Source organism: Harpegnathos saltator, unplaced genomic scaffold (genome assembly GCF_003227715.2).
Source record: "Harpegnathos saltator strain DR-91 unplaced genomic scaffold, Hsal_v8.6 scaffold406, whole genome shotgun sequence".
Lineage (NCBI taxonomy): Eukaryota > Metazoa > Arthropoda > Insecta > Hymenoptera > Formicidae > Harpegnathos > Harpegnathos saltator.
The window spans coordinates 834720-848644 of NW_020230213.1; the positions used below are offsets into that span (position 1 = coordinate 834720).

The 13925-nt window shown below is 35.4% G+C and overlaps 1 protein-coding gene across 1 annotated transcript in view; it reads right to left on the reverse strand.

Annotated features, from left to right (window-relative positions):
* Window positions 1-603: 603 nt before the first annotated feature.
* Syx1A (syntaxin 1A) overlaps window positions 604-13925 on the reverse strand; it is a 176914-nt gene continuing 163592 nt past the window's right edge. Inside the window, exons 9-10 of the mRNA XM_025301242.1 lie at window positions 11337-11430; window positions 604-1044 (exon numbers count right to left, since the gene is read on the reverse strand). Coding sequence (XP_025157027.1) covers window positions 11350-11430 — 81 coding nt within the window. The 3' untranslated portion in view covers window positions 604-1044; window positions 11337-11349. The remainder of the gene's footprint in view (window positions 1045-11336; window positions 11431-13925) is intronic.

Here is a 13925-nt window from a genome sequence, read left to right on the forward strand (position 1 = left end):
GACATTCGCGCGCCAAGAGCTGAAGGAGATGGGTGTAATGACGGGGGAGACAGGGGGGAGAGCAGGAGGAGACACCGGCAGTGTCCTCGCACTCGTCGACACGGCCGTCCTGTCGATAGGACGACGAATTGTCCGATGCGCTGATCGAAGACGTCGACCAACGGGCTGCGATCTTTGATCGACAGTTCTAGTCGCGTTCCAGACAAGAGCCTCGTTTTCTCAGCCCGCTCCGCTCGCGAGGTGCAGCTCGAGGTTGCCTGTTGTCCGTCACCTCATTTTTGCCGCGTCAACCAGGAGAGGGGTGAGTAAAGAAAGAAAAAAAGAAGTACCGACGAGGACGTACGTGCAAAAAGAGAATTTACGGCTGAAATTTCGCAATGACTCGCGGTGAGGAGGCGAAGGGGGGAGGGAGCGAGCGGGAGAGTATTGAGGCTGAGATTGGCTAACGAAGGCGAATCTATCGGGGAAATTGTCCATCGAGCTACATTTGGATTACAAAAGAACGAGAGGTTATTTGTTTTCTTTTCTCTCTCTCTCTCTCTCTCTCTCTCTCTCTCTCTCTCTCTCTCTCTCTCTCTCTCTCTCTCTCTCTCTCTCTCTCTCTCTCTCTCTCTCTCTCTTGTTCTCTTTCCTCTATTCATACGTCGAGCTGAATGCAACTAACGCTAGCCTAGATACCGAAGGAGACTTTCGACGAGGATGACGGCGCAAACATAACGACGACGACGACAATGACGACAATGGCGATGACGGCGGCGGCGACGTCGACGATGACAGCGTCGGTGACGACATCAACGGTGACAACGATGATGCCGATCCCTCCTCTCGTAAGTTTCTCTCGCGTTGAGCTGGGAAGCGCGCATGATAGACTGCAGGTTCTAGCGATGACAGATGTTATGGTAAAAGCGCGCCGGTGGCACCTTCGACAGTGATCTCCTCTCGTCTGAACGGCGATCAGCCTCACGTATCGAGGCGATATGAGTGAATGCTGATACTGCCGGCGGTTTGGGATTAGGTACACGATGCTGATGTCTTTGGACTTGTCTGAACAAAGAAAGATCGTCCGAGTGCGTGTAGAATGGCAAAATCGACGGACCGTTCGTCGACACGGCAACATTTCGTTCGATCGGATAAAGCGTCTTTTGCTTTCATCCCCGCGATAGATCTTTGATCGCTGGAGACTCCAACAAGGTCCCCGTTGATCCCAATTCCAATTTCAGGATTTTCTTCCCAAATAATTCTAATTGAAATCATGTAAAGCTAACTACAAACTAATAAAAATGGACATTTCGTCATTTTTTTAAATTTTCTTCAGAAGTCTTTCAAGGAGAAATTTTCCTCTTTTTCATAAAATGAAAATCGTCCAATTATAATTAACATATACAGGGTGTCCCATAAAAAAAATGCACCTCGATAATTCTCTTCAATGAAGCATTTTCAGCAAAAATGTTTCGGACAAAAGTTGTGTGATTTCAAGGGGGATATAAAACAACTATACTATTTTACTACTAGTTTACAAATGGCACCACTTTCGAGATATTTACTGATCATTACTTTTCTTAAATGGAAACCCCAATTTTTTATTACACCGTCTTTTTCTAACAATTAATTTAAACTTTTGTCTCAAACATTTTTTTATTTGCCTAATATTTTTTGAGATATTTAAGGAAAACTTGTTAACTTTTTCAATATTTAACTCACGATATTTCGCTATTTGTCGGAAGAAAAAGTGGTACTAGACTTTTCTGCTCTATTTAATCTCAAGAATATATTGTTATAATAGCGCCCTGATTTTCGTTAACTTATTGACTTTTGGCAATTTCAAAATCATCAAATTAACAAAAGTCAGGGCGCTATTGTAACAATATATTCATGAGACCAAGTAGAGCAAAAAAGTCTAGTACCACTTTTTCTCCCGACGAATAGTTAGCGAGATATCGTGAGTTAAATATTGAAAAAGTTATCAAGTTTTCCTTAAATATCTCAAAAATATTAGGCAAATAAAAAAATGTTTTTTAAATTAATTGCTAGAAAAAAACGATGTAATAAAAAATTGGGGTTTCCATTTAAGAAAAGTAATGATCAGTAAATATCCCGAAAGTGATGCCATTTGTAAATAAAATAGTATAGTTGTTTTATGTCCCCCTTGAAATCATACAACTTTTGTCCGAAATATTTTTGCTGGAAATGCTTCGTTGAAGAATTATCAAGGTACGTTTTTTAAAATGGGACACCCTATATAATAGCGAGCGAAGAATTAACGCCGGAACATTTCTCGGATTCTTCTCACTTCATTCATCATTAGAATTGGTATTATTATAATTGCAGTCGTTAACCAGTTCACTAGTAGACCCAGAGTGAATGTTTTGTGCCAAAATTGATGAGAGTGAATAATTTTATATTTTACATAAAAGCTTATCTAAGGCTTCTTTAGGTCGCTGGTGACGAATCCAGAATCGAAATTTGAAAATTCATTATAGCGGATTTCAAGATGGCGACTTCAAGTAGCTAACTTTAATATTCCATTGTGGATCAAACTCGGTATATTTTGTAGTCGCAAATAACGACTGTCATAAATCCGAGGTTCCCACAAAAGCCATTCGGCTAGCAAGTAGTGTCGTTGAAAATGTTAGGATAAAAAAAAAGTTTCCATCGTCTTTAAGGCAATGTTTCTTATTAATATTATTATAAATGACATAGTATCTTTAATCGAAATGGTTTCCGGCATTGCCTACTACTTTTTGCCATCTTTCAGACAAAAGATGGATACCACGATGAAAGAAACCCTTGCTTTTAAGATGAATGACGTTATCCATAAATTGTACTTTCTCAATATTACGAAATTGTGTACCAGAAAGAGACTGTGCTCTCTGCATAGAACCAGCATAGAAATAAGTGAAAATTCGATGGGGCAATATCTGGAAAATATACCAGGTACAGTAGAACTTCCTATTGCAATTAATATCTCCCAAGTCGGCAATGCAATATGGGGCCTGACATTGTTGTGCAGAAGAATCACTTTGTTTTGCTTTGCAAAACTTTGTATGCAAAATTTTGCTTCGCAAAATATGGTCATTTCTCGATCAATTGTTCATTCAACTGCCTCAAGTGTCGACTGCATAATCCCGCGATGATAATCTGAGATGTTTTTAGGGGACCTTATCATCCAGAGTGCTCAAAAATAAAGTAAATTTAGAAATTTTTTTCTAGAAAACTATAACTCCGATTAAATTGAAATTTTGTGGAGGAGTTTACACATATTTAATGAAGAAATATAAATTTCTACAAAGCATTTCATTTAGATTTGGCTGAGTTATGCGCCGTTTCGCACGAGGCATCGCATCGTGTTGTCACGATTTGCCGTTGACATTCTAGTGCCCGTTTGAGTGATCTGAAGCACAAATGTAAAGCATTTTTCTTTTTTTTTATATGAATGCCTCTTTAGCGTGAACCTCAATCCGGATAAAAAAATATACGATTTCCTTAAAAAGAAAAACTTGATTTAAAAAGGAGTTCAATTCTTTGATACTATTTTCACTAAAAAAATAATTTATTATTAATTTTTTATTTGTTTCATAGATTCATTCCAAAGATATAACTGTTATATTGAATTATCTACAAGCTGAAGCCGATTCGATTGTAAGTTTTTGAGTTCTGACGTCAACCGACTTGTAAAACATGGCTTCGAGAAAAACGCATTTAAAGTTTCGGTTACTACCTTTTCATACTTATATGTTATGTTTCTGGCTAACCTGCTATTCCTGGCCCATAGAATAACCTTTCTGATTCTTCGTAAAAATCGTGTAATTTCTCTACATTGCTTTGGCTGGCCATATGAGCTTTCTTTGTAGTATCACTCTTGACTTCCGCATGTGTGAGTCGCCGTTTATCCGCGTAATCAGCAAACAACTTACATTGCTGATCAATAATTATTCCCATCGTCTGCATATAGTTTTAGAATGGTAACGTAACACTCGTTAAACACTCCTGCAGCTAAATATGCATAAGATTCGAGAAAGAACCGAGTTCGAACGACCATTAGAGATTACAATCTTGCTGAGGATATACACACATATAAAGGCCACTATACATGTACAAGATCATGTTTCTTTGTTTGTTTGTTTGCTCTGTTCCTTCGACAACAAAAAATTCCTACTTGCTCTGACCCGTACCTGACAGCTTCGAACGGTCGAATGGCGTCGAACAGTCGGACGTTAAATCGCTTATAACTTTGTTAACACTATGAATTTCGAAAAATCGCTACCACCAACATATTCTTAAAATGTTGTACTATAAAAATATGTAAACAAATCTTTTCGATTCTTTGAAATTTCTGGACGATAAGGTCCCCTTAACAGCTCATAATACAGCCTCCTGGCATGTTCTACCAGACACACAGGAGGACCCTATGACTACACAGTTAAAAACGTTTCGTATTTTTGTTAAAATTTTTTGTGTATAGAAAGTTTTGTGTTAAATTTTTTACACAGTCGTGTGTTAATTTAACATATCGTTGTTGTGTTACTTAGACTTTCTTGTATTAAATTAAAATCAACTATTTTCAAGTGTTAAAATAACATTTTCAAATGTTAAAATAACATAATTTATATGTAAATGCATGAATTTTTGCTCTGACATATTTTATATGTTAAAGTCAACACCTAAAATGCCTTAATTTCCTCATTATAACAGTTATTATGTGTTATATTATATAAAGATTGGATTTTTAACACATAGATTATGTCAATCTAACATTTTCATTTCATCAAATCATAGATCATTACTTTTCCCAAATGTTGAAGTAACATTCATTATATGTCAATTTAACGCAAACTGTGATCTTTTTGACGGCATTCGAATGTTAAATTTTTGTGTTAACTTTACATATTATGCGTGTTACTTTTTAACATATTAGCTGTATGTTAAATTAACACATAAGTGAGAGTGGATGATTTGAGACACGACATGAAATATGTTAAATTTAACATATCACTTTTTACAATGTACAGATATTTCGTTTCGACTGTGACGTTGAAGTTCTCCGGGATTTACCCGCGATCTTTTGCGGTTGGGATTGTTATAACAAATCCATTTCTCATCTCTGGTCACAATTCGATGCAAAAAAGACTTGTGTTTGTGTCTATTGAGTAGCGAAAGGCAAATGGTGACTCGGCTTGGACAATAGCTCGGATAATTCCTGAGGAACCAGTTTCCCTTCTTGCAGAATTTTCCCTGTCTCGTGCAAGTGTCGAATTACAGTGTTGTGATTAACATGGAACCTTTTCACAAGTTCTACACTCAATTGAGTCAAATCATCTTGCAATAACGCTCCCAAGTCAAAATTCATATCTTGCGGTCGCCCGGCACGCTTCTTGTCTTTCAAGTCAAAATCGCCATTTTCGCCATTAAAACGCCAAAACCACTCACGACATGAACTTTCAGCTATCATTCCCTCATCATAAGTTTCACAAATGACTCCGGTTGCTTCAGCAGCTGTTTCGCGCTGATGAAATAAAAAAAGTACGAGTAATGATGAATATGCGTCTTATCGACTTTTATCTTCATATAAATTAAAAATGTTAATATCAATATATATGACTCATTATGCATCAGTTTCTATGCAGGTTGACCAATACCGATATAATTTAACAAAAATGCGTCGCAATTTTCATGTAAATAATCCACAATGCCATCTATAGATGAACGATGAAAAACTTTTGCATATCCTTAATATTTCGCTCACTAATAATGAAGGTAAGAGTATCCATAATGGAATACCGTTAGTCATTAAATCCGCCATTATATATTTTGCAATTTAGACTGGATTGATCATCAGCAACCCAAAAAAGAAACATATCGGATATGATCCTCTTCCATAACGGAGTAACGAAATTAGTTACTTGGAACTGCCATTTTGAATTTTGACATTTCAACCCTGAGTTCGTCACCAGCAGTCCAAGAAGGTCCATAAAGAAGATTTCGTGCAAAATCAAATGGGGATATCAATCTGAGAAATATTTTTCAAAAATTAACAAAATTGAATATTCAAGCTATATTGGATCCGCCATTATGAACTGCTCAAATTTGATTCCGGATTCGCAGTTAGCGACCCCAAAAACATGGATGTACCAAGTTTGATGCAAATATTGCCATTGAAAATTGGCAGAACTATTCATGTTGCTCATGTGTGAGTCATTACCAGTTGTGGCACTTCTTTTTCTCGCTCATACACGAGTGATTATTAGTGAACTGGTTAATAGCATTTTCGCTCAACGGAGGACTCGTTTGATGAAATATCGATTCGACGAACGATCCATTCGACGGAAGGCTCTACGGAATTCAATATGCGAATGCGGTGCAAATGTCTGTCGGGGGGAGAATTTTTGACGACGGTAACAATGCTTCGTTATTGCTTGCAAATGCGAGTAACTATTCTCATCTTCACGTTCATTTTTACGTTTGACATTATTACAATACTGAACAAAATAAAGTACGCATTTCAGATACTTTCACATTCGTGTGAATAACTCGACAATCTTGACAGATAGAAAAGAAATGTATTCGAACAAAAGGAAAGTTTCATGGTCTACACCCAAAAAGAAATATTCTATTTATAAAGTAATTTTTTCCATAGTCTCATACTTTAAGCGAGGCCTCTTACAGGAAAAGGATTCCTCTCTCGATAAAGCGATTAAAGTGAATCATTCATATAAAATTTACAAGATATTATTCTATTTTCCTCTTATTTCAAGAGGATTTCCTCTTATCTCAATTAATTTTCCTCTTATATGAAGAGGAGTATGTTGATTCTCGAATATCCCCTTCTTTTGTTCTTTTGTTCAGTCATACTCTATCTTCAGACATGAACGAAAAGATAACCTTACGGGCTCATATGCTCATGGGTTAGAATATTTGGAATGCTTCTTAAAAAAGATATGTGTGTTGCTGTAACATATAACAAAGATAATTTACCTATATTTGGTCAAATACAGTTTATAATCTATTGCAAGAAATTGAATAATGTATTCTTTCTTTTAACTATGTTTTATACAATTGGTTATGATGAACATTTGTAGCTATAAAATCCTATACATTATAACAATTTTTTCAAATTAACTAGTATAATCAGTAAGAATAAAGTACAATAAGAATAAATAATCCTCCTAAAAAAAGATTAAATAATCTGTGTATCTGTGTAAGAGGAAATTTATATTAAAATCAATAAAATTTGCATTATACATGTAATATATAATTTCTCTAACTTTAAGAATAATGTGTTTATAATATTTTCCTTTTAATTTTAGAGGAATCCTCTTGGAACCATGTATAAGAGTAAAATCCTCTAAAATTTAGATGATTCCGCTTGTTCTGAAACTACTTTTTTTGAGTGTACTTTTAAATTTTAAGTAAAAAAATTTCATAAACATTAAAAATCCCTCAATAGTCCATTACATTTATTATCATATTTATCTTGGACAAAATAAAGTACGCACTGGAACGTTTATTTAATTTGATTAATATGAACATGTAGACTACCTCTTGGTGCTGCTGGAAATAAAAAGAATTATACAATTATCGGTGCTATTAGAAAGAGAGTAATGCATCGATTTTTCATCAGTAAGTATAGGAACTACATAAATTCCTGTGTAAATTCAAAACTTGACAGTTAAACACTGAGAAAAAGACTTCTGTTGTCGTGACAACTAAATGTTCGCTGTTTGATTGTAATTGTATCAATAATGTGTTACTGTAACAAATCACTTCTCGTTTATTTGTAACTACAATTAACAAGTATACATCGCTGGAGATGCAAATCATATATGTTTGTCGGATATACAAATTCTAGTAAAAAGAGTAGCAATGTCCTGATTCTTCTGTGGTCTATATTCTAAACTCTTATACATAGATAAAGGCATCTCTGAAAGTGATCTATAAGCTTCTTTAACCGATTGAGTCACGCAATTAAATGAATAGTCGAATTCTCACAAAAATCATGATTCTATGTCTTTAGAGTCGCTGCTAGAGTTCGAATCTGCCATCAGAATTTCGAAAAAATGATCCAAGATGGAATACGCAATATGGCGGCTTGAAAGGATATTTAGTTGACGAATCCGTGCAAAAATTATTATTCTTCTCATTTTTAGAGTCGCTGAGTTCTAAATCACCTGCTACTTCGACTTCGAAATTTCATCATTTGCTCGTATGAAAACAATAGTATTTTATCCCACAATTTTCACTTAGGAATTATTATCAATAGAACCTTGTAAGATACGAAGACGAATATTATGATAAAAACATATATAAGAAATAAGACTGCCACAATGTTGATGGATCAATGTCGGATTTATATTGTAACACAATCGTCTGAAGTCATAAAAATTGTGTGTGAAATGAGAACATATTTCCAAAAAATACGATGCTTACTATATACGGATGATTGTTACTTAGGAATAAATATAAATACATATTTCACTGAAAAAATTGAATTCCTAGGTCAATTCTAATAGCAAATTTGTATTTAGCACATCCAAATTTACATAGAAACATGTGTCGCTTCCTTTGCAAAGAAAATTTATCATTTGTCGGAATAATAATAAATAATTTATAGCAAAATATTCGACAAATTTTCGAACTATCTGCACATATATAACGAATTCAAGACTATGAATGTAAAGAGAAAAACGTTGAAGATTATTGAATTCCAACGCTATTCCACGATTTTTGTGTTTTTCTTCAATATTTTGTTTATATCATGAAAAATACTAATATAACAAAAATTTATCAACGGATTCGCAATCAGCGACTTCAAAGCGATAAATATAATATAGAAAAGTACTTCTTTATAGAAAAACAATATTTAGAATATCAACTTTTCAGCACAATTTAATAAATTTTCGAAATTTAGTTTCAATATTTTGTTTATGACAAAAAAAACTTTATTTTACCCAAATCTGATGGCGGATTAGTAGTCAGCGACCTCAAAAACATAAATTTAGGTGAAAAAAACAATATGTTTATGGGGGATTTGTTTTCAGAAACAAATTTGTTCTAAAAAACGCTTTTTTCGTCTTAATTTGTTTATAACAAAGAAAATATAAACAATATTGATGAAATCAATGAACAATTATCATAATTAAGTATTCAAATAGTGGATAAGCAGAAAAGAATCATTAAAATTGATGAGTTCTATATATCTAATATAATATCTAATATAATCGGAAAATGAAGAAAATATAAGCGGGACACATGTGTGTCACCACTGTGACGCAAAAAGTTAATTTACTCCTTGTTATAGCCTGCGCACTTTATTTTGTCCACGGCAAATATGATAATATGTATAATAGAGATGTGCGAACTATTCGAATTCGAATCGAATCGAATCGAATCTAATTCGAATGTAATTCAATTCGATTCGAATCCGAATCCCTATGATTCGAATCTGAATAATTGCAAAATTTCGAATCGCGAAGATTCGAATACGAATCAAATGCATTAGCGTTTGCGCGCATCGGCTACAAAACGGGACATCTGGGCCTGTATGTTTGAATTCTTAATTTGTAACTAACTTAACCCTTTAACGCCTACTGGTAACTATAGTTACCAGAAACGCATTTAAGAATCTATAACTTAGTCAAAAAAGGAGATATTTTCGTTTTCTTTGCACCACTATAAAGGTGAATTCTTCTTCTAAAAAATGGTACATAGATTGTATGTAGATTGTGTATAGATTCGGTTTAGTCTGTTTTTAGCTTAGTTTTAATGATAACATGTTTTGTCAAAGTCCAAATAGGCATAGTTAGCATTGTTACTGACATCTAGAAGTGCGCTATAAATGAATAGATTGGTATCTATTGTAATTTTATACATTTGGAAGCTTTTTCAGATGCAAAATATGAAATTAAAAGAATACAGAAATTAAAAATGGCGAATCCAATATGGTGGACACAAAAATCAAGAAACCAACCTATTTTCTGGTGACCTACAAGTTTTTTATGCGGCGAAAAATGAAGGGACGATCTAAATGGTGATCTGTAAGATATTCTTCTGAAATAGTAAGCTTGACGCTCTGAATGATAAACTTCACTCACAAATATAGTAAAATTTCAGTTCAAAAATATCAAGCTAACTATCAGAGTTATGTCGTAAAGATTACCCTTCATTCTTCCCTGTATAGGTTGTTCATTTCGTATATGCTTTTAGGATCCAAGTCATATTTACTAAACAAAAAACGAACGATAAAAAGAACCAAACTAACGAAACCAACAAACGAAAAGCGGAAACTTCATGTACTCATTTATTCAGAAGTAAACGATTGATACTGATTTTCCGTGTAATTGTTTCACAGTTTTTCCATCTGGAAAACCATCTCTCAGTATGTCCATGTTTATCATTTTTACCGTTATATTTACAAAAAAAAAATACAAATTTATTTGTTCAGAAGTAGACTATTACTTTACATTTTACTTTACATTACTTTACATTGGAAAGGTAGTTTTTCGTAGATATAAAATTCTAATATATTTTTTTTGTTATCACCACTTATAGTCTCAGTTCAAAAAAACTCAAATTTTATTCTTAAAACACTTATAAAAAAGTCGGGCGTCAAAGGGTTAACTTATAATTAATAACTTAATTATAAATTAATTATATTTAAATATTTAAATATATATTTTACTTTAAGATGATATTACAATATCAATATTCCCTTTCATATTAAAATCTTCCATCATTATTTGCATGTTTAATAGTCATGTTAAATTTTTTAACGATTCGATTCGATTTCACTCGATTCGATTCGAATTCGAATGAAATTTCATAGACTCGATTCGATTCGATTCGACATAAAAATTCTTAATTCGCACATCTCTAATGTGTAAGGGATTTGACTATTGAGAGATTTTTAATGTTTTCTGGAACATTTTCACTTGAAACTTAAAAGTAGACTACGAAACTTCCTTTCGTCCGAATACATTCTCTTCTATCTGTCAAGACTACCGAGTTATGCCGCACAAACGTGAAAATGCTCGGGGTGCGTATTTCATTTTGTCCAGTCAACCGCACGTCAACGACATTTTACGCGCGAAATACGCATTTCCCGGGAGGAACCGCGACTATTCGCTCACTCCGGTCAACGTCGCAAGATACACACGACACCGCCGCGTTATTCCGCCGTGGCGGCGAACGAGCAAATTGCAACGCAACAACTCGTTAGACCGCGGAACGTTATCGAAGCGAACACTCCGACGCACGATGTACTCTTATCGAGCGACACGTGGACGCGCTTCTGGCGGAAGCTGAGCCGATTAGATGTCAAACGTGAGGGCTTGCACACGTACCTGATTTTGGCGTTCACAGTCCGAAGTACCCACCGATGGTGGTGGCGACGACGATGCCCAGTATGGCGAGGCAAATCATGATCATGATCTTCTTCTGCACTCGGCATTAACAGACCGATAAAAGTGTTTAATACAATCGATTACAAGGCTGTGTCGCTTGTTCTTTCTCCTATATACATATATACCTCTCACTTCCACACAACGTCCCGCTCTAAACACCACCCTCTCGTTCTACCTATCTATTTCTCTTCCTTTCTCCCCCCCCCTCTCTCTCTCTCTCTCTCTCTCTCTCACACACATGCATTCTCTTTATCTACCTTGTCACTCTCATCCGCTCTCACCCTCTACCGCTTTTCTGTTCTCTGCCTGTCAAACTCGACAGCCCGCCCATATCTGCTCGATACCGCGTGACGCCTCTGTCCGCAACGATTACGCTACATTACGAACGTTAGCTCATTACCAGTCTACCGTGTTACGTGGAGGAACACCTGAAAGAAATCGGATCTTGCTTGTTGCCGGCAGGCATGACAGAGCTGCAGGCGACGCGTAATGTTGCACAACGGGGCCTGCGTAAAAAATTACGCGTCAGTGGTGGTGCGCCTTGGTCGTGCGCCTGCGGGAATCGCGTCCGCATGCTCGAGATGACGTTTTCTCGACTCACGAGTGCCACCTGAAGCTGAATCGCACCAACGCTCCGCGTCAGACAATCGTGCAGAGGTGATTTCGTCTCAGGGATCCGGACCGGAACCGATAACCGTTTCGAAACCGATTTTTATGCTCAAACCGTAACCATAACCGTACCGAAATTTTATAGTATCAAATAGACCGAAACCGATACCGGACCGACAAAAATGTTTTGGGTTTTCGGTCCTTTATCGGTTTCTACGACACCCCGTGTGTCGCTGCCGCCGATTATTTATTAGAAAATTCACACCGCGATCAACGTACTACAATAGTTACGTTCGGGGCTTCTATTCCGTTACTGTGGTTCCGAGAGTCGTCGGTGTCGTCAACGGCATTGCGCAGCTTTTTTATTATACAGGGTGTCTTAAGAATACCGGAACCCCCGGATAACTTTGCAGAATCAAGTTTTCATGATAAACTTTAAATACAAAAGTTGTAGAAAATCGAGTAACGGACCTGATGGTGACCTTGAATTTGACCTTGGCCGTGACCTTCAAGGTCATTTGGAGGTCAACTTGCGTTTTTTAAATGGGAACCCTTTATTTTTTATTGCACTGTTTTTTTTTACTAATTAATTTGAACAACTCTTATCTAAAACATTTCTTCAGTTGCCTAATATTTTTTGAGATATTTGAGGAAAACTTGACTTTTTCAATATTAATAATAACTTACGATATCTCGCTAACTATTTGTCGGAAGAAAAAATAGTACTAGACTTTCTTGCTTTATTTAGTCTCAAGAATATATTGTTACAATAGCGCCCTGACTTTTGTTAACTTACCGACTTTTAGAAATTTCAAAATCATCAAATTAACAAAAATCAGGGCACTACTGTAACAATATATTCTTGAGACTAAATAAGGCAAGAAAGTCTAGTAACACTTTTTCTTCCGACAAATAGTTAGTGAGATATCGTAAGTTAAATATTGAAAAAGTTATCAAGTTTTCCTCAAATATCTCAAAAAATACTAGGCAAATAAAGAAATGTTTTAGACAAAAGTTGTTAAAATTAATTGGTAGAAAAAAAAACAGTGTAATAAAAAATAAGGATTCCCATTTAAAAAACGCAAGTTGACCTCCAAATGATCTTGAAGGTCATGGCCAAGGTCAAATTCAAGGTCACCGTCAAGTCCGTTAGTTGATTTTCTACAACTTTTGTATTTAAAGTTTTTCATGAAAATTTGATCCTGCATAGTTATCCGTGGGTTCCGGTATTTTTAAGACACCCTGTATGAATTATAAGGATAAAATAAAAACAGATAATTTCATATTTTGTGATCACAACCTCAGAAAATAAAACAAGCAAAACGGCCGCTGGAAACAGACAGCTACAACGTTACCATAAAAATCTCAAAAACAGAGGAAGCAATACCAAGTACAAGTACTTCAAATCGAAACCATTAACGGTGGTTAAAATTGATGAGAAAATGACGCCTCTTAAATATTTTTGTGAAGAAAATTCGTTTATATATTACATAATGTAATATTGTAATTTACAAAAATAAACATTTATGTAAAAAATAATTTTGAAAAAACCGTAACCGAAAGCGAAAAAACCGTTGTTTTAAATGGTTCCAGATCCCGTTATGCCTAACCGGAGCGAAACCGAAATTGGGAATCGTTACGAAATATCTTGTTGGACCGTAACCGTAACCGGACCGAAATTTTGTTTCTGTCCGAATCTCTGTTTCGTTTCGAACTGCGCCATTCGCGCGACAGTTCTTTTACACGCATAGAAGAAGAGGCACGCGATCGATTGAATAACTTATCAATTCGATGAATTTTAATTTACCGAATTTTATATCGGCCATTCACTGAATTCTGGTGGTTTATTAAATTTTTCATAATTCACAGAATTTTTCTTCAAGATATTTAATCACGATCAAACGGTCTCAGAGCGTCTCA